This window comes from Lynx canadensis, chromosome E1 (assembly GCF_007474595.2).
Source record: "Lynx canadensis isolate LIC74 chromosome E1, mLynCan4.pri.v2, whole genome shotgun sequence".
NCBI classification, from domain to species: Eukaryota; Metazoa; Chordata; class Mammalia; order Carnivora; family Felidae; genus Lynx; species Lynx canadensis.
Window position 1 is genome coordinate 13,655,840 of NC_044316.2, and position 25,185 is coordinate 13,681,024.

At 47.9% G+C, this 25,185-nt stretch overlaps 1 protein-coding gene across 3 annotated transcripts in view; it reads right to left on the minus strand.

Moving 5' to 3' along the window:
• Positions 1-25,185, minus strand: part of RAP1GAP2 (RAP1 GTPase activating protein 2) — a 206,915-nt gene that overhangs the window by 153,872 nt on the left and 27,858 nt on the right. The window contains exon 1 of one of the 3 annotated variants that reach the window (XM_030295235.1): positions 24,808-24,917. The exons of the other annotated variants lie outside the window; for them this stretch is intronic. Coding sequence (XP_030151095.1) covers positions 24,808-24,824 — 17 coding nt within the window. The 5' untranslated portion in view covers positions 24,825-24,917. Of the gene's footprint in view, positions 1-24,807; positions 24,918-25,185 lie in introns of those variants that run through there. 3 annotated transcript variants of the gene reach the window in all.

Consider the following 25,185-nt stretch of genomic DNA (forward strand, 5'->3'; position numbering starts at 1 on the left):
AATAAACGTTAAAAAAAAAATTTTTTTTTAATTCAAAATAGAATTATCATACAATCCAGTAATTCTACTACTGGATATTTACCCAAACAGTATGAAAACACTAATTCAAAGGGATATATGCACCCCTGTGTTTACTGCAGCATTATCTACAACAGCCAAGATATGGAAGCTACCTAAGTGTCCACAGAGAGATGCATGGATGAAAAAGATGTGGTAGATACAATGGAATAATATTCAGCCATAAAAAAGAATGAAATCTTGCCATTTGCAACAACACGGGTCGATCCAGAGGGTAAAATGCTAAGTGAAATAAATCAGAGAAAGACAAATCCATATGATTTCACTCATAAGTGGAATTTAAGAAACAAAACAAATGAGAAAAAGACAGAGAGAGAAACCAAGAAACAGACTCCTAATTATACAGAACAAATTGGTTACCAGAGGGGAGGTGGGCAAGGAGATGAGTAAAGTAGATAAAGGGGATTAAGAGTACACTTATCATGATGAGCACTGAGTAACATATAGAACTGTTGAATCACTATATTGTATACCTGAAACTAATATAACACTGTATGTTGATTATACCGGAATTAAAATTTTTAAAAAAGAAAAACAGTGATAAATCACGTTGACAGCATGTGTCTTTGATATGATGTGATGAAAATGGCAGTCTACCTCCCCAAAACTTGTAACCACAGTTTAATCGTGAGAAAAACATCCAGCAAATCCCAATTTTTTTTCCTAGGGACACCCTAGAATCTACCCAACCTGTATTCCTGAAAACTCTCAAAAATCAAGCAAAGTCTGAGAAACTACTATAACCAAGAGGAACCTAAGGAGACATGACGACTAAATGTAATATAGTATCCGGAAGGGATGCTAGAACAGGAAAAAGGACATTAGGGAAAACTAAGATAAATCTGAATAACCTATGGACTTCAGTTAATAATAATATATAGGGGCGCCTGAGTGGCTCAGTGGGTTGAGGTCCGAATCTTGATTTCAGCTCAGGTCATGATCCCAGGGTCGTGGGAGGGAGTCCCACTTCAGACTCCACACTGAGCAAAGAGTCTGCTTAAGATTCTCTCTCTCGGGGCGCCTGGGTGGCGCAGTCGGTTAAGCCTCCGACTTCAGCCAGGTCACGATCTCGCGGTCCGTGAGTTCGAGCCCCGCGTCGGGCTCTGGGCTGATGGCTCAGAGCCTGGAGCCTGTTTCTGATTCTGTGTCTCCCTCTCTCTCTGTCCCTCCCCCGTTCATGCTCTGTCTCTCTCTGTCCCAAAAATAAATAAATGTTGAAAAAAAAAAAAAAAGATTCTCTCTCTCTCTCTCTCTCTCTGCCCCTCCCCCCAACACGCTGTCTCTTTATCTCTCTCAAATTTTAAATTAATAATATATCAATATTGGTTCATTAATTATAACAAATGTACCACACTAACCCAAGATATTAATAATAGGGGAAATGGTGTTACGGGGTAAATGAGAACTCTCAATTTTCTGGTAAATCGGAAACTGTCCCAAAGTCTATTTTTAAAAAAGTAAATACGATGGTTTTTGGCTTTCAGCTCAGAGGTGGCGAAGGTGCAAGTGTCTCTGGTTGTCCTGAATCCAGGTTCATGCGACACCAGCCACCTCCACTTTGCCGCCTAAGTTCGACACCAATGGGATCAAAGCCGTATAGCTGTAACGCACCGGTGGGGAAGTCGGTGTCATGTCCATCTGCCGTGGCCCCCAAAATCGGCCTCCTGGATCTGTCTCCAAAAAAGGGTTGGTGATGACATCACCAAGGCAACCAATGATTGGAAGGGTCTGAGAAGTGCAGTGAAATGATTCAGAACAGACAGGCCCAGACTGAAGTGATACGTTCTGCCTCTGCCCTGATGATCAAAGCCCTCAAGGATCCGCCAAGAGACAGAAAGAAGCAGAAAAACATTAAGCACAGTGGGAATATCACTTTTGATGAGGCTGTCAACATCGCCCAACAGACGTGGCATCAATCTTCAGCCAGAGAAGGCTATGGAACCATTAGGGCGAGCCTGGGGACTGCCCAATCTGTGGGCTGTAATGTTGATGGCCGCCACCCTCATGACATCATAGATGACATCAACAGCGGTGCAGTGGAATGCCCCGCTAGTTAAGAACCACAAAAGGAGGAGTGCCTGGGCGGTTCAGTCCGTTAAACATCCGACTCTTGATTTCGGCTCAGGTCATAATCTCACGGTTCAGGGGTTCAGGCCCTGTGGCGGGCTCCGTGCTGATGGCTCGGAACCTGCTTGAAATTTTCTCTCCCTCTTTCTCTGCCCATCTCCCACTTGCTCGCTCTAGCTCGCTCTCTCTCTCTCAAAATAAACAAACATTAAAAAAAAAAAAAAAGAACTACAAAGGAAAATATTTCAACAAAGGCACCTGGGCGGCTCAGTCAGTTGAGCATCTGACTTCGGCTCAGGTCATAATCTCGTGGTTCTTGGGTTGAACCCCACATCAGGCTCACTGCTGTCAGCATGGAGCCTGCCTCTGATCCTCTGTCCCCTGTCTCTCTGCCCCTCCCCCGCTCATGACCTCGCTCTCTCTCTCCCTTTCAAAAAAAAATTTTTTTTTAATTAAAAAAATTTTAGCACGTAGCTTAGATTATCTCCTTGAGGTTGTAAGGAACACTGAAAGAGAACTGAAAAGAGAACGGCTTTCTCTCTGGTGACCAGTGTCAGGCAATCTGTATCCTTGTACCACCCAATGTCACCCTTCCCAGTTCCAATTTTGGAACAGCTGCGCCATTCCACGTATGCCCACCTTCCTCCTTATTTCATCTGGAACTTGGAGAATGAGCAAAGGGCTTGGATGGTCCCCTTGTGGGACAGCGCCGTGGTCCCCTTGTGGGACAGCGCCATGGTCCTCTGTGGAGAAAATCACCCCACCCATCCTGAGGGGCCCATGGCCTGGTGCTGGCCACCATCTCAGCTGTTCAGGAAAGTTTTGAGGGCAGGCGTTGCCCACTCCGAGCAGGAGAACCACCTCAGAGGGTAATGAACACCATTCCCTTGGGTGCAGGCATTTTCACACCTGTTATTCCCCTGGATACCCGCAGCTCTACACGGAAAGGATATTAATATCCTCCCCATTTGCTAGATGGGTAAACTAAGACCAGAGAGGTTACTACTTCTGTCCAGGATTACATGGCTACTGAGAAGCAGAGCTGGGACCTAGCCACGAATGGATACTGACCCACCCCCTATAGACGCTGACTCCCACAAAATCCAAAATGAAGAGTACTGGAGAGCCCAGGAGATGAGATGACAGGGCAGAGGCTCCCCATACCTATCACCAGCCTTCTGCCTGCTCAGTACCCAGGCCCTTCTTCTGGTTGACAGACGTTGATTTTCCCTTGGAAAACACTTTGACACCACTGTTGCTTTTTGTGATTCAGGTGGGATTATCTCCCTCAACCTACCCATCCCGAACTCTGAGGTGGGTATGTGGGCCAGGCCTGACCAATCCATGTATTCCACTCCCTAGGCCACAGTGACTGCTTCAGGCATGGACACATAAACCTAGTTGGTCCAGAGTGAACACCTGATTTTTTTGCTGGCTCCATAGGAAGAAGAAGCTTACCAACCCCTGGGGTTTCCAAAGTTGGTGGCTGTCTTATGAGAGGAAAGTTGCCTAGGAATGAAGTGAATGTAGAGGAAACCAGAGCCAAGAGATGGGGACAAGCAGATTGTCTATTTTCTGACCCACCTGGATACAGCCATTCCTGAAGCCAAGTTTTCGTAAAGGTATCCATTACAAGATGGTTTTCTTATTTGCTTTTCCTTTCTGTGTGGTTTTTTTTTTTCTTAAGCCAATCTGAGTTAGATTTTTGAAATTCATAACCTAGTTAATTAACATAGATCTGTACTCAACAGGTAAGGAAACACATGAGGGGGCAAAGTAAGAAGGCCACATCACTCCCTCACCCCAGGGAAGTATCTGCAAGGTGGGCCATGGAGAAGCCTTCCCAGGAGGAACCCCTGGAGCTGCTTCTCCAATACAGACACACGTGGATGCACCAACCCACCCAATGAGTGACAGTCTTGGGGACAGTCTGTGCAGAGTCCTCTTGACCCTACCAAGGGGAAAGCAGATGGGCACAATTCTGACCCTGCAGATAAAACAGAAATACCTCCCTTCCCTCTGCTGTCAGCACGCAGTTCACTCGTGTCATCTTTTTTCAATAAAATCAAGGACTATTCAAGGAAAATGTAAAAAGAAAAAAAATAGGGGAGTGGGGGACATTCAGACAAATCCAAAATGTGGGACATTCTATAAAACAACTTTGCCAAGTCTGCTGTTCTATATTTAAAGAGACTAAAAGATGTCACAACAAAATGCAGTAAGTGACCATTAATAATAAGTCAATGATAGGGGTGCCTGGGTGGCTCAGTCAGTGGAGCGTCCAATTCTGCATTTCAGCTCAGGTCATGCTCCCAAGGTCATGGGATCGAGCCCCATGTTGGGCTCTGCATTGAACACACAGCTTGCTTGAGATTCTCTCTCTCTCTCTCTCTCTCTCTCTCTCTCTCTCTCTCTGCCCCTCTCTTCCATCTGTGCTGTCTCTCTCTCTAAAGAATAAAAAAATAAGAAAAAGAAGTGGTCAATAATATAACCTAATATGCAGTCCATATTCAAACTCAGAACTGGAAACATTAGATATGGACTAATATATAAGTAATATTAATTTGTTTACATGTGATGATAGTATTGTGCTTATGTCAGAGAATGGTATTATTTCAGGGAGTTTTTTAGGTGAGTATTTAGATGTAAGGTGTCATGACGTCTGCAACTTGGTCTCTGCCTCTCACCCTCATTACGCAGAGAAAGAGAGAAAGACAACAACTGTCAAATGTAAATAACTGGAGAACTGGGGTGAATACAGGTGCTCACTGTACTATTCTTCTGATCTTTGCATAGACTGGTAATCTTCTAAACAAAATGTTGAAAAAAAAAAAATACCCACATCCCCTTGCCTATCCCTGCCCTCAAATCTGCACACACAGGGGCGCCTGGGTGGCTCAGTGGGTTGAGCGTCTGATTTTTTTTTTAATTCTTTTTTTTAACGTTTATTTATTTTTGAGACAGAGAGAGACAGAGCATGAACAGGGGAGGGTCAGAGAGAGGGAGACACAGAATCTGAAACAGGCTCCAGGCTCTGAGCTGTCCAGCACAGAGCCCGATGCGGGGCTCGAACTCACGGACCGTGAGATCATGACATGAGCCAAAGTCGGCCACTTACCAACTGAGCCACCCAGGCACCCCAGAGTGTCCAATATTTGATTTGGGCTCAGGTCATGATCTCACATTTGGTGGGATCGAGCCCCGCGTCGGGCCTCTGCACTGGCAGGGTGGAGCCTGCTTGGGATCCTCAATCTCTCTCTCTCTCTCTCCCTCTCTCTCTCTCTCTCCTCTCTCTCTCTCAATAAAAAATAAGCTTAAAAAAATCTTCACATACATATGTGTGCATGTGCAGCAACCACGTGTATACACACATGCATGCATGCATTCTACAACACAGCAGACTGGTGTGCAAAGAGCACTGGGCCAGAGTCAGCAGAACCAGCTTCCGGACCAGATCTGTCCTCTCATTATCTGTAGGTCCCTTCCCTAGTCTGTTTTCTCAGGGGTAAGATGAGGACTGAAGCTTCTACATACACCCACACAGATGCTGCAGGAGCATGTGGATGGATGGGACGTATAGTGAAGGGTTAAGAACTGAAGACAGGGCCAGATGAGAAGGTCCTTCTTCTAAGGCAGAGATGACAGGACTGTCTCCTAGGTCACCCCCTTTCTCCCCGTTGCACGATTCTAGGCCTCTCAGTGGACCCAGTGCTTAGAACGTGACCTTAAGATAGGCAGACACACCCCTGGACTGGCCTCCCAGCTTAATCAGCAAAGGAAATGCAATCCGGGCTCCGAGCTATGGCTTCAGCTTCCCCGAAGAACCCACAGGGCAGGACTGGTGCCTTCTAACTGTGAAGGAATGAAAAGCGAAGGCCAGCGCCCTGAACTTGGCTGGAGGTCACTGCATTCAGGCTCACATCACTTGCTAGCCATCTTCTCGTCACTACAAGCTTTCGGATTCCTGGGGCTTTCTGAACAGAGAGAGTGGAGGATGTTCTCAGCAAAAGACCTTCCTGCAAGATCTCAGGCAGGTGCAGGAAACTGCAGAAGGCAACAGTCTGCTGACTGAGACAGGACTGTGCTGCTCTGCGCGGCGGGTATGGAGGGCAACCAACATCTGGAGAGACACTGGAGGGTGAGCCAGAGACATGCAGTCATAACAAAGAGGATGCCTAAACCCAACAAACTGCGACAAGTAAACCTACCAACGGTGGGTGTAGAAGCTGGCAGCAATCTAGCAGTATGCTTAAAATAAGTCACCTGCCCTACCCTCAGCAGTATTTGGCCTACCCCCAGCTAAGATTTGGTCAAGTCTAGAGAAACATTCCCAGGTGTGTCCAGAGACAAGTACAAGAATGTCACTGGAGCACTTTCTGTAAGAGTAAAAAAAATAGTAGAAACATTTCTCTCATTTAGAGACAAAACAGGTAAGTAGGATGTGATATATTCACAAACTAGCTACTATACAACGAAATACAAGAAAGAGCTAAGTCTATATGTACGAACATCTATGGTTACTTAAGATGCACATAGGGGCGCCTGGGTGGCTCAGTCGGTTGAGCGTTCCGACTTCGGCTCAGGTCATGACCTCACAGTTCATGAGTTGAGCCCCACATTGAGCTCTGTGCTGACAGCTGGGAGCCTGGAGCCTGCTTCAAATTCTGTGTCTCCCTCGCTCTCTGCCCCTCCCCCACTCACACTTTCTCTCTCTCTCTCTCTAAAAAATAAATAAAAATTTTTTTAAAAAGATGCACATAAACTATTTAATATGTAAAAAAACATGTACCAAATTCTGAAAAGCGGCTACTCTGGGGAAGAAAGGAAGAGAGTGGCATTGCTGGCAACAGGAGATTTTACGTTTAATTTATCCGGGGTGTTTTTGATTTTGTTTTTATTATTTTCAAGAGAGAGAGCATGTGGTTGCATATGAGCAGGAGAGGGGCAGAGAGGTGAGACAGAATCCGGACAGCAGAGTAATGGTCTGGGCTTTTCTTTAATGTGTTCTTATATTACTTGTGTAATATAAAATTAAGCTTCTAAGAAGAATCACCAATTTCTAAAAGTAAATCCACACAGTGAAATACCACACAGTTATAAGAAAAGGAGGAGGAGGAGGAAGAGGAGGAGGAGGAGGGATAAGAAGCTTTCAATGGAAGGCTATGGAAAGACCTACAAGATATATGCTGCAGTGAGAAAAGCAAGACGCAGGAACACCTGGGTGGCTCAGATGCTTAAGTGTCTGACTCTTGTTTTCAGCTCAGGTCACAATCTTAGGGTTCATGAGATGGAGGCCCCGCATCGGCTCCATGCTAACAGCGCACTTGGGATTCTCTCTCTCTCATCTCTCATCTCTCTCTCTCTCTGCCCCCTCCCCTATTTGTGGGTGCTCTCTCTCCTCAAAATAAATCAATAAACTTTAAAAAAGAAAAAAAAGCAAGACTGTAAACCAGTGTTGTGTCAGATACTACTTTTTATGTACAAAATAGGGGTACAAAGAATATACGTTCATATTATATAGAAAATATAACAGAAGCGTGGGGAAAGAAATCTCTTAAGTGGATTCAGGAAGGAGGCGACTAGGTGCACCTGGAGTAAGAGCAAAACTTCTCACCATATATATTCTTGTGTCAATTTGGTTTTAAACCAAATACATGTAAATACATCTCCCATTCAAAAGATATTTACGACTAACTACGTAGCACCAGCCAGGATAACCACGATACTCTAGACAGCATCGCATCGTGGAAACACTCAGCAACGGTCATAAAAACAGAGGTCCAGACCCTTTGGGTCAGTTATTCCATCCTTGGGAATATATATCCTAAGGAAATAAGTTCTGAACATGCAAGACACTACATGCACCAAAATGGTTGTGCCATGGGCATTTCTGGGGACAGAGAATTTGAAGCAACCTAAATGCTCACTAATAAGCATCAGTTCATGTATTGATGCCCTGGAGACCAGGCTGCTGGGCAGGCCATGGGCTGCCTCCCTCGGGACGCTCCTCCACACCCGTCCAAACATGGGTCTCAGGACAATGACAATTGAGGGCTGGTGACCAGCCTTCCGGTGACCAGGATGGCTGACAGCACAGGTGAAAGCAATGACACTCAGGGTTCCCAGGGGGAGGAGCCCACACCCTGTGTGCCTAAGTCACTGGGACCTCGTGAGAGCTGCAGGTCCCCCCAATCCCAATTCAACGAGTCTGAGGCAAAGGCGAGGAATCCGATTTTTAACAAGTATCCCAGGGGTCCGCTTTGATAACCACTGGCCTATGTCAATGCAAACCCGGAAAAAATTTCTGTTAGGGAGAGAAGATTAACTACAGGAGCCTTCTGCTTCACTTTTCTGTGTTTTCTTTCAGTTCTTTATTTTTTTATTATTTTTTAAGTAGGCTCCACGCCCAACGTGGGGCTTGAACTCACGAGCCTGAGATTAAGAGTCGCATGCTCTACCGACTGAGCCACCAGGCGCTCCTTCTCATGTTTTCTTTAACGTTATGTCATGTTACCTTTCCAGTAAATACACAGACCTGCACACATGGATAATGATTTTTGTATATAAGCACAAGATGGGAAGGTGAGGTTTTCTGGAAGCAAATGTCTCAGTCCTATTTTCCAGACAGACCAGAAAGCTCTATATATATACTAATGACACATTACCGATTTATTGCTGTTATTATATTAACCCTCAATTATTCACTAATGTACTATAAGTATACACACATTATTATTAATAAATGGTATTATAACAAGCAATTCACTGAATTTGCTGTGCGTACTGTCAGGATGCACTTTACACTTGTTGACTCAAATAACCCTCCAGGACCACCTTTATGGTATTACTCCCATTTTACAGATGTAAAAGCTGAGAGACAGAAAGGTTAAGCAATGTGCCCAGGGTCTCGACCTAAGGCACAGAGCTGGACTTCCCACTGGGCAGGAGGCTTTAAGAAACCAAGCTCTTCGGCACTGTGCTCACCCAACAGCCTTAATCCTGACAGATGACAGCCAAGAGGGCAACACCAGGTTGGGGACAGTTCAGTCCTCCACGGAGAAATCACTCAAAGGGCATGTCCTAATGTGAGGTGGGGTAGATGCTTTATCTCTGTCGACTAAAATGACCTTTTCCTAACAGTCTATATTGAGCTCTTTTTCTGTTTCATGCCAACTGTTCTGCTGTCCAGTCTCCCTTCTTAGCCCACGTTCCCACTGTCAGGGATGATGTAAGGTTTCTGCTCAAAGGAGGTGACACAGGTGCACTGGGCAAAGTCCGGGAGGTGGCCCAAAGGGGGTCCTGGAGTAAAGGGTCCCCAGAAATATTCTCTGTTGATGGGGGTCACTACCCAAGCTCTGGCCTTTCCTTTCATGGAGAACTGAAGCCCCAAGAACAGGGGTAGGCACAGAGATAAAACACAGTGCCTTCCTGACCCTAATTCACCACTCCCTCTATCTGAGCTACATCAGGAAAGCAAGTAATTAATCTCTGAGACAGGAACCAGCTTCACCAGGGAGCAATGGGACAGGGGAGGAGAAGAGACTGGAAGAGAGCAAAACAGAGAAGCCAAGAGAGATGGGAAAGACACAGATACCAAGAAACAGGGACGGAACAATCCCCAACAGAGGAGATGAGCAAAGAAACACTGAAAAGAGCACAGCAGAGGGAGCACAGCAGTCAGGAAACCGTCACCTGCTCTTCTGGCCCTGGCCAGGGCTCCCTCTCACATGAACCATCTCCCCAGACAGCAAAAGCACACATCCCAGGTTATAAACCTGAGGTCAAGGCACCTGTTCCCCATCTGCCTGGCCTGCCACCCAGAGAGCAGGCAGCCTGTGCCAACAGCACCATCTGCTGGCACAGGGGAGAACTGTGTGTTTCCAATTTGCCACCGCCCAGACAAGCCAGACAAGTCTCATCCCACTCCTGACCCTCCTTCAGCATCTTTGCACCTGCCAAGCCTGTCCGTCCTCAACACACGCGTTCTGTTCCCACTTCCTGGAATGTTCTTCCCCCAGATATCCCCGTGGCTGGCTCCTTCTCTTCCTTTGGGTCTCCACTTAAATGTCACTCCTATGGAGGGGCTATTCCTGACTACTCACCTAAAGTAGCCCCCTGTCATGCCCTCTAATCACCTCACTACCGTGTTTCCTTCCCAGGACTGGGAATTATCTGAAACTACCTGGGTTCTTGTCTTCCTCCCTCATTAGAAAGTACCACGAGGCCTGTCTGGATCTTAACAGTCCACTTTTGCATGACCTGTACTCAGAACAGGCCTTGGCAACAAGCATTTTTGAATGAATGGTTGAATATTCACTCAGCTGAGCTACGCTGAGCTCAAGAACCCAGCTTCAAACTCCACAGGGATGACCCACAAGCTCCTCCCCATTCAAGCCCACAGTCATTATCTTCCCCTGCAAACTGGGTTTCCCTCCTGCATGCCCAGTGCAGTGACCCTCGTCTGCAAATTCTCTAGGCATGAAACCCCCATTTCTATGGGGCTCTCCTGTCACACTGCTCACATGGACCACACACCTCATGTGAAGATCCCCTACACATGGCCATGGCGGGGCCCCTCCCCTCCAGCCCCAGCCCCCACCCCCCACCTCCAGGTTCCTCAGGAACAAGGTTCCTCACCTCCCAGATCCCTTCCCAGGACTGCCAAAGCTGCCTTCCCAGGGACTCTCTCTGCCACTCACCCAGGCACTCACCACCTCCTCAGCACCATACTGGAGACCCTCCCTGAGCATACCCCACTCCTGCCCCAGTACCTGACTCACTGTTTCTCAAACAGCTCCATATACTCGCCCACCCCGGGCTCTTTGCCTTGTTGTGCCCTCAGTCGGAAACACCCCGTATAATCCCCCTCCTGGGGGATTCCTTTTCAACTTTCAAATGTTGCCTCCTTTAGGAAGCCTTCCCTGATTCCACAAGGAAGAATTCACTGCTCCTCCCACATCTTTACTGGCATTGCCTCACACTTTGCAGTTGGCTATTAAATGTCTCTTCCTCCCATACATGTGAGCTCCTTGGGCACAGGGACCAGGATCACCTAACCACTCTCAGTGTCTTCAGTAATGGCTACGGACATGAGCACTAAAGGCTGTGCTGGCACTTTCCATGTGAATTCATTCAGTCCTCGAATATCCCTATGAGGTAGGGACTCTCATTATCTTCACTTTCCAGATGGGAAAACAGAAGCTCAGAGAGGATTTGGGGGTTTATCCAAGGAACCTCATTAGGGAGGGATAGAACCAGGATCCCCATCACCCAAATCAATGCCTGGCACAAAGCAGGTCCCCAGTGAATATTCATGAGCTGAACAAACACCTCTCTCTCTCCTGCATCAGACCTCAGTGCTGTTTACAGCCCTAAGGCATGAACACCCCGCGTTCCTGCTTTCTCTGTGCCAATTCTGCCCCAGTTATATGAGCCAAGTTTCTCCTCTTCTCCCCTCCTTCTTCCCCCTCCTGTGAGCCAAAGGACCCTGCCATGTCAGGTGAGGGAAAGACTACTGACAAGTCTACGTTTAAAGGGCATGTAGGTTAAATTAGACATTGTACATGGGGTGCCTGGGTGGTTCAGTCAGTTAAGCGTCTGACTTCAGCTCAGGTCATGATCTCGGGGTCCATGAGTTCGAACCCCGCATCGGGCTCTGTGTTGACAGCTCAGAGCCTGGAGCCTGCTAGGATTCTGTCTCTCTCTCTGCCCCCTCCCCTGCTTGCGTGCACGCACGTTCTCTCCCTCTCTCTCAAAAGTAAACAAACATTAAAAAGTTAAAAAATAATAAAAAAGAAACTAGACACTATACAGAGGCATGCCTCAAAGCTTCCAGGTGTACCTTTCAGAATCGCCACAGGCATCTACACCTACCTCCTCTTCCTCTTCCGTAGCTGACCCTCCTTACGTCTGCACTGTATACAGAATTTGCAATGCACTGTTTCCCATTTCAATTGTGTGGTTTCCCCACTCTGTCTAATCAATAATTGTTCTAGTATTGTTTTGTACTCTTTCCAACTGCCTTATTTATTACACAGCCACTCAGGGACATGGCTGCCTCTTCTGACCTTGACTCAATGGGTATGTGAGCTGTGAGTTCTGGACAGCTAACCCAAGGGGAAGCGTGTAGTGCACAGCCAGCCCACATTATCCTCTATGCTCAAGACCCACCACAGCAGGTACAATAGCACCTGCTCAGGACTTGCAGTTGACTAAGAGCAGACTGTGAAGCATCAAGAAAAAGATGAAGGCAAACACGGGTTTTTGACTGGATTAGCATCCCAACAGCTTTTCTTTCTCAGACACTTACAAATTCCTGAACCCACATCATTCGAGAGGCAGGACCTGCTGTCGTCTCTGACAAAGCCCGGGTCCCAGTTCACTCCAAGGAACTCTCCCAGAGCAGGAGACCAAAACGCGAAAGGCAGAGCTGTCTTAGAACAGACAGAGCCCTCTTATACCCATAAGCCCAGAAATCAACTTGGTCAGAAGGGAAAGAGGAAGTACATCCAAGCCCCTGGCTGATGCGGCTTCCACAACAGTACCTCGAAGTCCGGGTTCAGGCGTGAACAGAGAAAGTGCCAGGGGCCAGGTATCAGGACGCCAGCCCTACCCCCATCCTCCATCCCCACAACATCCAAATACTCTGGAACCAGGCACAACCACCCCTGTCTACTGCACACTCTAGAACCTGTGCCTGATACTCCTGGAAGGCAGCAACCATCATTCCCTCCCAGTATGAACTCCCTCCATTACTCCATGTGCCCTTGGTGGGACCAGCAGCATCGATGTGTGTCTGTGTGAGTGCAGAGCACAGTTCCGTCCTTCCATGCCCGAACCTGTGTCTGAGCATGACACTGGGTCTGCCTTCGGGCCTGCGCTCAGAACTAAGCATGATCAAGAGAAGAGGATGACAAAGCCTACGGAGGCAGACAACCCTGGTTGAATCCCGCTCCATCCTGTGCCACCTATATGACTGGGGCAGGTCACTTTACCACCCTGAGCCTTGGCTTCTTCCATTTTAAAAAGGAAAGAACGGGAAGAACCACTTCACGGGACGGTTGTGAGGACGAAATGAGGAAGGAAGCCAGTGCTCTGGAACCGGTAGCTATTTTTATTGCTGGTATAATGAAATGTGGCATCAAACATGCTGTGCTTTTCAGGGATTGTGTTTCCGGGAGTGGGATGGGACTGTGTATGACTCCATGCGAGGTCCTGTCTAAATGCATGTACCTGTGTGTGCGTGTCTGAGTGTGAATGCAGGAGCCCATGACTTATTGCGGTGGGCTTAATGAACTGGACATCAACTGCTTCTCTCTGCTCCTGTCCCCGGGCCCAAGGAGACAGGAGCTATGTGCCAACTCCCTCCTGCCAAAGAAAACTGCTCCTGGCCACCTCCTTGGCGCCACCTAGTGGCACTGGATTTGTGAAGCTCAGACACCTGGCCTGGGAGTCCAGGAACATAACTGCAGCAGGTGACAAGTCACAGGCTATACAACCTCTGGGCTTGTTCAACCGTTGGAAAACCTCCAAGGGAAGTCTAGCCTTCTGTCTCAACCAGAGCTGTCTAACAGAACTTTCTGTAACGATGGAAATGTTCCGTACCTGTGCTATCCAGTACAGCAGCCAATAGCCACATGTGCTTATTGAGCACTGGAAATGTGGCTAGTGCAAATACGGAACTGAATTTTTAATTGTACTTATTTTAATTATTTTTTTATTTTTTTAACTTTTTTATTCTTGAGAGACAGAGACAGACCATGGATGGGGGAGAGGCAGAGCAAGAGAGGGAGACACAGAACCCGAAGCAGGCTCCAGGCTCTGAGCTGTCAGCACAGAGCCCCACGTGGGGCCCGAACCACAAACCTTGAGATTATGACCTGAGCCAAGGTCGGACGCTCAACCGACTGGCCCCCAGGCGCCTCTTAATTATTTAATTTGAAACTGCCACACACAGGACAACACTAGTCTGAAGAACTGTCTAGGCCCTGTATCCAGCTATGCCCAAACCAGACAGACCAACTCCCTGGCCTCCCAGCCACAAGAACCAAGGCAGTCCTTTTCACAAAGGCTGGTTTGACTCTGCCATGTCCAAAGAGTCCTAACCAATCAGATGATGACCAACCGACCAATCGGATCTCCTCTCCTAGGGCATATAAATACATGAGGCACTCAAAGAAGGCAGAAGGAAGCAAGGACACCTGCTACTGAAAGACAAGAGGAACCAGGCCCCTGGGCTTGCTAGTGGGTCCCCGGGGTTGCCGGTGCGCCATGCTTCTAATATGCTGCACATCCCAATCCTGGAAGAGTTAGGGCCCCACGTGACTGAAGAGCCTCCAAAGAGCAAAGAGAAGCTTGGACTTAGAGACACATAAACCTGGTTCTGTTCTCAGATTGCCAGTTGTGTGACCTTAGGCAAGTGACAGCCTCTCTGAGGCTAATTTTCCTCACCTGTGAAATAGGAATCAGAGTACAAATCTCCTAAGGACTGGGTAAAGATCAAGATAATGCATATAAAGCATCTCCTACAGTGCAGCTGCACAGAATAAGCACACAATGTTTGCTAAATTATTATTCATTCTATATAGCTTTATATTAAGCCATCATCATGTAAGTTTTTATAAACTGAAAAAAAAAAACCAATCCCTGACTAATAGAACAATTATCTGGGTCATCCAGATGCCACGCCAGGACATGCGCCATGGCTCCCCCCTTTCCTTCCAACCAAGTCCAGCCAGCCTCCACATCTTGCAGATCCCACCCTGTAGCACCTTGCAGCTAGCCATCCATTTCGAGAACACACCTGAAGCTGCCTTCATCTTTCTTGTTTTTATTTTTTAATGTTTATTTATTTTTGAGAGAGAGGCAGAGTGTGAGTAGGGGAGGAGCAGAGGGGGAGGGAGACACAGAATCCAAAGCAGCCTCCAGGCTCCGAGCTGTCAGCACAGAGCCCGACGCGGGGCTTGAACTCAAGAACCGTGAGATCATGACCTGAGCTGAAGTCAGACGCTTAACCGACAGAGCCACCCGGGTGCCCCCGCCTTCATCTTTCTCTTGACCCATTGTGGGTTCGCGTCCATCAGCTCCAAAGGAGTCCCTCAGGGTCTCCCCAGGCGGTCACAGTGACCTTCCTATAAGCTCCAGGCCTCCACTTAAAGCCTCCAACTATCTCCCTGTAGCTAAACTAATTGAATGCACACTCTGAAGCCTGACCACCCAGCCCCTCCACCCTTTCGACCTGATTCCTCTTCCAATGCTCCAGCCTCACTCGTTCACTTGAGCAAACCTCGCTCTTTTTCACCTCTGAACTAGTATAAGATTCAACAGACAGGCCATAGGAATCACACAGAAACCCAGAAAGATAACTTTGGATACATAAGAATTTAGTAATGAAAGTGAAAAATTGAAGTCTAGAGCTGGTATGACATATCCGATTATTTGGGAAAATAAAATTATAATTTAATCTCTCATCTTATCCCAACTAAATTCCAAATGGATTAAAGAATTAATGTGAAAAGAAAAGAGTTAATGTGAAAAGGAAATAAATAAATAAATAAATAAATAAATAAATAAATAAATAAATGGCACCATCAACTTTCTGGATGGAGAAGGTCTTTCTAAGCATAAAAGTAACAAAGAAGTCACAAATGAAAAGTTTGACAGATTTTACTATCTTAAAATTTTAAACTTTCGTACTAAAAAACAGAATAAATTTAAGGGCAAAGGGTAAACTGAGAAGATTATTTGGAAATAAAAATATGAATGACAAAGCGTTCACAACTTTACTTACCAAAGAGATCTAATGAGTCAGCAGGAAATATATGAATATCCCAACAGAAAAACAGGCAAGAGTCATTAAGAAATATTTTCCCAAAAAAATAAAATTTGAAACAATCTGTGAAAATATGTTACCTTTAGTGGTAGTCCAAAAGTAATCAAAGACACAAAGATTTATATTCAAGGATGTTTTTGCAGCATTATTTATTAATAGTTAAAAATGTATAAGACAACCTTAATATCTAAAATATAAAGCAATGATTAAATAAATTATGAACAATCATAATAGGATTGTTATGCAATATTTTAAACCATGTTTTTAAAGAGTATTTATCGTGTCAAAAATGTAATTACATAATAACTTTTAAAAGGAAGCTAAAAAGCACAAAAGACTAAAAAGAAAACATCAAACTAATACCATTTCAGGTGGCAGGGCATGGGTTTTTATTTTCCCATCCCAATATTTGTATGCATTTATAAATCTTCTACAGTACTTCTACAGTACTATTTTTACACTTGATCTTAGCCAAAAGGCCGAGAAGTGATTACAGTACTATTTTTATAATCAAGAAAAAGCTATTTTTAAAAAAGGATGCCTGGGTTGGCAGTCAGTCGGTTGACATACCGACTTCAGCTCAGGTCATAATCTCACAGGGTCCCTGAGTTCGAGCCCCGCTCGGGCTCTGTGCTGACAGCTCAGAGCCTGGAGCCTGTTTCAGATTCTGTCTCCCTCTCTCTCCGCCCCTCCCTGTTCATGCTCTGTCTCTGTCTCAAAAATAATAAAACATTAAAAAAATTTTTAAGGAAAAAAAGACTGTACTGATATGGGGAAATGCTTGTTACACTATGCAGAGAAAAGAAGACCCAAGGAGGCCATGGGGGCTTTTGTTCACTTACTCAGAGTTATGGTAGTGCTGATGTAATAGAGAATAAAATAAAATGTACTCTGTCAATCAAATAAATGCAAAAGTTAAATATCAATGAGGACTTGGGGATTGAATCCACATATACCCCTGACAGGAGCGTTAATGGTAAAACCTCCTTGGGAAGGGAAGGGAAGGGGAGGGGAGGGGAGGGGAGGAGAGGGAAGGGGAGGGGAGGGGAGGGGAGGAGAGGAAGGGGAGGGGGGAGGGGAGGAGAGGGAAGGGGAGGGGAGGGAGGGGAGGGGAGGGGAGGGGAGGGGAGGGGAAGGGAGGGGAGGGAGGGGAGGGGAGGGGAGGGGAGGGGAGGGGAGGGGAGGAAGAGGAGGAGGGAGGGAAGGGAAGGGAAGGAAGGGAAGGGAAGGGAAGGGAAGGGAAGGGAAGGGAAGGGAAGGAAGGGGGAAGGGCAAGGGGAGGGAGGGAATACAATGTTACATTACCTTCAGCTGTACAATAGTGATTGATCGAGTGTATACATTATGCTATATGCTCACAAGTGCAGCTGCCATCTGAAACCACACAACACTACTAACTGATTATATTCCTTATGCTGTACCTTTTATCCCTGACTTACTCATTCCGTAACTGCAAGCCCATACCTCCCACTCTCCACCCCTCTGACCAGTTTGTTCTCTGTATTTATGGTCTGTTCTTCTGCTTTTTATTTGTTTGCCTTGTTTTGTAGATTCCACACATAAGTAAAATCATAAAACCTGTCTTTCTTTTTACTTTAATTCTAGTATAGTTAACCTACAGTGTTTATATCAAAATAAAAGGCTTCTGCACAGTGAAGGAAACAACAACAAAACTAAAAGGCAACCTACTGAATGGGAGAAGATATTTGCAAATGATATTTCCAATAAAGGGTCAGAATCCAGAATATAGAAAGAACTTATAGATAGGGGTAACTAGCTGGCTCAGTCGGTAGAGTACACGACTCTTAATCTCGGAGTCATGAGTTCAAGCCCCACATTGGGCATGCAGCCTACTTAAAATAAAAAAATAAAAATAAAATTAAAAACATACAAAAAATAATTTATACAACCCAACACCCAAAAAAACAAATAATATCCGCTTAATGGGCAGAAGACATGAACATAAAACCTCTCTTGAGGGCAGTATGACTACCTCTGGAAGAGCTGCAAACCCAACAGCCCTGCCTCCTGGTAACCCCACACACACACACACCCAGCCTCACAGAAATGCACAGAGGGTCACACGAGGGGACAGTCATTACAGTACTGTCCTCCAATATAAGAAAATGGAAATGACCCACCAAGAGCCCACCAACAGGACAATAAAGGGGAAACAAAAGATATGACATGTTTGTACCCAAAAAATGCCACATGGCAGTGAGGCATAAATGCAGAACTGTAGTTGTAACAACGACGCCGTTCTAAGCCCTTGCGTACGTAAGCTTACGGAATCCGCGAGGTTTTCGGTTTTACTATTATTCCCATTTTAAGACGACTAAACTAGGCACAGAGAAATTAAGTCACCTGCCTGGAGTCTCACAAGCTGGTAAGTGGCAGAGCCAAGACCTGTACCCCAGCAGCCCGAGGCCAGAACATGGCCAGGATACATTCACGTAAGCTTGAAAGGACATCATGCATGTGGATTCTTAATACACAGGAAAAAGTATATAAATGTCTCTAGATGCCTATCCATGGATGTGACGGTGCTAAAAACACTGACTGAGAAAAAAAACACACCACGTTCCTGGTAGTACTTCGCCTCTATGGATGGGGGGGACAAGGCATGGGGCCAAGAAGGAATGATTACAGGAATTTGACTTTATGATGTCATTTCTTTTCTTTAAAAAGAAAAAACAAAGCTCAAAAAGTTTAAAATAGAATTACCATATGAATCCAACAATTCACCTTCCGGGTATATACCCGAAAGAACTGAAAGCAGAGACTCAAACAGGTATTTGGAGACTCCTGTTCATGGCAGCGTATCGGCCAAAGGTCCACGTGTTCATCCATAGATGAATGGATAAACAAAATGTGGCTAAACAAAAATATACATACAATAGTCTTCAATCTTAAAGAGGAAGGAAATTCTGACACGCTACAACATGGATGAATCTTGAAGACATTCACAAGCGAAAGAAGCCTACACAAAAGGGCCAATGCTGTACATGATACACTCACCTAGGGCCACTCTCAGAGATGACCATTCATAAAGTCAGAAAGTAGAGTGCTGTGGTTGCCATGGGCTGGAGGAGGGCTGAGAGGAGTGAGAGTTATAGTGTTCGATGGGTGCAGAGTTTCAGTTTTGGTATAATGAAAAAGTTCTAGAAATGGTGAGTGGTGGGGTTGTACATTTATAATATACTCAATGCCACTTAGTGCTATCCTTAAAATGGTTACAATAATAAATCTCATATTATGTATATTTTACCACAGTTTTTTAAAGGTTTATTTATTTATTTTGAGAGAGAGAAACACAAGTGGGAGGAGGGGAAGAGAGAGAGAGAGAGAAGAGAATCCCAAGCAGGCTCCACACTGTCAGCGCAGAGCCCGAGGCGGGGCTCAATCCCACGAACCGCCAGATCATGACCTGAGCCGAAATCAAGAGTCAGCCACTCAACAGACTGAGCCTTGCAGGCACCCCTATTTTACCACAACGTCTAATAAGGTTTGGTGAAAATGCAACAAAATGTTAACAGCTGTCAGGTTCAGGTCATCAGTACTCTGAGGTGGCCATGTCATTATTGTAAAAAATCAAACAAGCACGGGACGCCTGAATTGTCTCAGTCAGTTAAGCATCCGACTCTTGATTTCGTCTCAGGTCATGATCTCACGGTTCATGAGATCAAGCTCTGCATCAGGCTCTGCATTGAGAGCATGGAACCTGCTTGGGACTCTCTCAGTCTCTCTCTCTGCCCCTCTCTGGTGCATGCGCACACGTTCTCTCTCTCAGAATGAAGAAATAAACTTTAAAAAAAATCAAACCAACAAACCAGAACCTCCGGATGGCAGAGGGTGTGGAAGGCAAGGCCCTTGCAGGCAGGACACCCCTCCCACTGGCTCAGGGCCTTCCATCTCTTCCCTCCCCCCTCCTACTTTTACTGCATCATGGTTGCTACGGAAACAGGGCCCCTTGGGCTCCCAGAGCTCAGCCCAGGTGCTGCTAACTCCAGGAATAATGTCAGAGTATGAATAAAACAAAAGCCCGACCATCCGGGCCTCATACACACACACACACACACACACACACACACACACACACACGTCTGCGCTCCTGGTGGGTTTCCTACTGAAGGTGTGTCCATCCATGTGCCTGCAGTGATACCACTTGTCCATACCTGTCAGCAGCAGGCCTGGGTCTGGGTGCATATGGGTCCAGTTTGCCCCTGTGGTATGCCTGCACGCACGCGGGCATATCACACGGGCACCTGTGTCCACACAGCCCAGGACTATATTACTAATATCGGAAATACTGTGGCAGGTAACATGTACCACCGCTATGTACCGGGCAGGGTGCTCCAGGGTGCCTGGATCATCTCCTTGGAACCACACAATAGGACCCACATTTGTGATCCCCACATAAATGAGGCACAGAGAGGTTGTATGGCTTGCCCAAGGTCACCCAGAGCACATGAACCTAACCACTGAATCTAGATTACGGGGAGAAGAGCTTTAAATGTCACTGGTTCCCAAAGAGCCACAAACACAGCTGCACCAGAAGGAGCACCTCTGGCCCTGATGAGGCCCAGGTCTCCCAGGCCCCACTCAGGCCTAAGGAGCAGATTCCCCAGGGTGGGTCTGCACAGCAGCCAGGGGTGGGCACCCCTGATCCAGCCTAGGCTGAGCTGGCAAGAGGGTCTGGACAGGGCATGGCAGGGTGAGGTCCCTTCAAGTCCTCTTTCTGGGCCCAGAAACGCACCTGTAAAAGCCTGTAGCCCAGAGACCCTCAATTCCAGATGTGTCTACCGGCAGCAAAGCAACCAGGAAAGTGGCAATGGCTGCCGTTGCATGCGCGCGCGCGCGCGCACACACACACACCCCTCAGGGCAGGGCTCCAGAAGTCAGTAATGTGGCTTTGCGGCCTGCCAGGCACGGATTTCCGCCCACTCCACCCTCGAAGAATGAGGAGGGCGTGGGACGGAAGATGACACTGTGGTACCCTGCTGGTTCACAGCCCAGCCCGAGGCAGGGAGGGGTCAACCACCTCACCTAAACAACAAACTGTGACGGAGCTGGGCTGGGCACCCCAGAGGCTCCCACAGCCTCAGATTTCAAGGGGAGAGGGACGCGGGCAGAAACCACTGGACCACCGCAGAGCAGGAAGAAGTAAAGGCATTTCCTGCTAAGGGAACAACATAAGCAAAGAAGTAAAGGCATCAAGGCGAAAAAGTGCCAGAAAACAGCAAGTCACACCGTCTGGCTTGGAGCTGAAGATCAAGAGGAGGCACGGTTGTAAGAAAAGGGTGGGGGGGGGGGGAGGAACCCACCAAACCCTAGAAATGTGCTGAGACACAGAGAAGTTAAATAACTTGCCCAAGTTCATCCAGATGGTGGAGTCCGGATTTAAAACATAGGCTGCCTGACTCTGAAGCACACGGAATAACCACTAAGACGGGGTTCACTGGTTGGCAGCCTTTTCCTCCGTGCACACCTTGCAATGCTGTGAAGTGAGCCCAGCTCGGCCTGGAGCAGTGGTCCTCTTTGGGGAGGGGAAGCTTCTACTCCCTCCCCTCTGAAAACTCAGCAATGCCCGGACACATTTTTGACTGTCTCTCCTAGGGGGCAGGTTGCTAGTGTCTCGTAAGCAAAGGCCAGAGACGCTGCTCAACATCTACAACGCACAGGACAGCCCCCGAAACAAAGATTTATCCAGCCCCAAATGTCAACAGAAACCTTAACCTAGAGTGACCCACCCACCTGGAGCCCATTTTAACATCCAACCTGACCTGAACCATTGACAATCAGCACACTGCTCATCCCTTGGGACTGGGGTTCCCAGAAACTATTGCACATTAGAATTACCTGGAAATCAGGGCACCTAGGTGGCTCAGTCGGTTGAGCGTCCGACTTTGGCTCAGGTCATGATCTCACAGTTCGTGAGTTCCAGCCCCGCATCAGGCTCGGTGCTGACAGCTCAGAGCCCAGAGCCTGCTTCAGATTCTGTGTCTCCCTCTCTCTCTGCCCCTCCCCTGCTCACACTGTCTCTCTCTTTCTCTCTCTCAAAAATAAATAAACACTAAAAAAAAAGAATGAAAAAAAAAAGAATCACCTGGAAATCTTTAAAAAAAAAAAAATACTGATGATGGGACCCACCCACCCCAGACGTTCTGATTTCCAACTCTGGAACTGGGTGTGACCTGGGCATGAGAATCTTTTAAAGCCTCCCAGGTGATAGCAAAGTGCAAAACATCTGGGAACCACTGCCTTGAGGGAGAGGAGGATCAAATTATCTGCTATGGACCAGAGACCGTTAGTGGATGCTAATGCCAGAAAGAGAGGACACTGGAAAGTCAACACAACCAAAAACCGCCCAGCCCCCACCAGCTTGGGGCGGGGATGGTCCCCACACCAGGCTCCCAGGAACTAGACTATGTGCAGTCAGCACTAACAAAGCCTGCCACGGGCACACAGAGGGCAGAGCTAGAGACGACTTTGGCATGATGGATTAGTCAGAGCTGGCAGAGGCCTGAGGAGGAGGTTAATTAGAGAGCCTTTGTCACTGTCTGGACAGGAGATAATGGGCCTGAACCAGGAGGAGGGCGGGAGAGGGCCTCGTGACTCAGGGACTTCACAACCTGGTGACAGAGAAAGAACTGGATTGGAAGACAGAAAAGGTTAATTGAGAGTGAGTGTGGTCTGGGGACAGAGCAGGAAGTGATCAGTCAGCGGCTGAAGGCGGAGATGAGAGCACCTGGGAGGGGGTGACCTGGGACAGGGACTAGGGAGTCAGCCATGGGGACACAGGGAGCTGGAACCCGAGAGGGATGACAGCCCCAGATCACAAGTGGCCCACTGGTGACCCTCTGCGCTGAACCTGGCCTACAGGGCAGGCCACACATGGCTTGAGTTAGCTCTCAAGACTTTTCCTAAAATTCCAGATTTCCAGCTTCTCTTGGACAGTGGAAGATCTGGCGAGACAGGCAAGCATCCCCACAGACGCTGATATGTGCCCCCAGACCCCTTCCTGTGGTTGTCTTCGGCCCTGCCAGATCCCTGCAGCCATCAGGCCTATCTTCAGAAAGAAGAGACAAGACAACGTGCTAAGCCAGAAAGCGGTGATGATGGAGGGGCTGCTAGGGGAGGAGGAAAGGAGCCAGGTGCTGCACAGAGCCAGACAGCTCTGTCCTGGTCCCCCACCCCCCACCTCAAGCTAGGAACATCCCCACTTGGGACCTGACATACTGATCTGTAAACAAGGAGGCTGATGCCCATGACCTCTAGTTGCCCACCCTCATGTCCACTGGGCTCCTGCAGGCTGCCCAGGTCAACCCTTCTGACCAGGCTTTGAGATGAAGCCTAGAGAAAACCTGATTCTTTCCAACACAGATTACCCCAGGCAGTGAGAAATCCCAACTACAGCTGAAGGGGCCAGGGATGACCAGCCGGGGGGGAAAAGAACACTGGGAACAAGAACCACCTTCCAAAATCTAAAGGAATGTCAGGAAAACAAGGGATTAGCCTTGTTTTGGGGAGGGATGAGAAACCGAGGAATGGCAGCTACAGAGATTCCAGATGAAAAGAATGGTCATCTTTGAACAATCAGAACTGTATTGTAATAGAATAGGCATCCTTACAAAGTAATGAGCTCCCTGTTGCTGGAGGTAACCAAGCTCAGGTTCAGTGACTAGTTTCAGGGGCACAATGAATTTATGTAGTGGCTCATTTGACTTTTTTATTTCAAGTTCTGAGATTCAAGGGCTCCAGAGATCTGGAGATCTCCCTTAAAGGCTCCCACACCTCCCAATGCTCCCAGGGCAAGCTGTTGGGGATCAGGCTCTGGACTCTCCATTCCAGAAAAGAAGGGCCTAGATGGTCTGGAAAAAGCACAGAACGTCCACTTCCTTGCTCCCCTTGCCCTTCAGCAACCCCACAACCACACAGCCAGACCTAGCAACCCCTGCTGCACAGCCCCCATCCCAGCAGAGCCTCACCAGGGCCCCCTCAGAGGAGAGGGAACAGCTAGCTCCTGGAGAGGGCCCTCTACATCCTCTCCCCACACTCCCATCCCCACTCCCTGCTCCCAGCACCACAGGGGACAGCAGAAGGAAGGAAATAGAAGCAAGCACCCCCCACATTCCCAGGCACCCTGTCCAGCAGGAGCCTCTCTGAGGGCAGCGGGGGTCCTGACACACCCCAGGGTCCACAATGTATGGACAGGAAGCACATGGGAAGGACAATGTGGGGAGTCAGAGCCTCTCTTCAAAGCCCATAAGAGCAATTCTTCCCCAGCCCTGGCCAAATCCAGCCCTTGGTGAGCCAAGCAAAGCCCTAGGGCCTCCTCCCCATGGGATTCTGAGTCTTCTCATCGAGTCAGGCCAGCAGGCCTCTAAGTCTGGGGAGACCTGTGAAGAAGCTCAAGTACATGGCCAGGGACCTGAGGACTGAAGGACCCTTTCAGGGAGCTGAATGGGGTGAGGAGGCTCCCCCAAGAAGAGCTGGGCCCAGGCTGGTGGGCCCCAGGCTGCCCATCTGCATTCCACTCTCCCGTTTCCCTGCCCTGGTCCCCCACAGTAACACACTTAGCCCTGTCCCATGGGATCAGTAAGGACCACTCAGCTCCCCAGCCACTTGGCAAACACCCGCACAGGGCCCCAGGAATAAGCAAAACCCCTCCTGCCCATAGTCTCATACCCATCTCAGAAGGGCCCGATGCCCAGTGCCCACTGGCCAGAGCTTCCAGCTAGCTCCCTGTTTGCCCAACAGGAGACACCCACCGGACCTGGTCAAGACCCAGGAAGCTGCTTGTCCACCAAGAATCCAGAACAGGGACTCACCAGGGCTTCCTAGGCATGGCGGGGACCAGCCGGGATGAGGGCCAGGAACACACAAATCCCTGGAGTTTGCAGACCTTGCTGCCTGGCAAATGGCACCTCCAGGTGCATCCTCAGTGTCTGGCAATGAAATCAGGCCACAGCCCAATTGCCAGCTGAACACCCGCCCGCCTTGCTTCTCCCTGTAGCCACTCACGCCCTGAGACTCCAGATCCCAAAAGAGACATGTTCGTGGTTACCATAGGAACTCGCTAAAGCCAAAAAAGGCACCACACAGTCACCCACATGGGCCCTCAAAGCTCATGTCCACCTGCACAGGCAAGCGCACACACACGTCTACACACACCCACACACGCCTACACTGTGCTCAGGCTCAGGGCC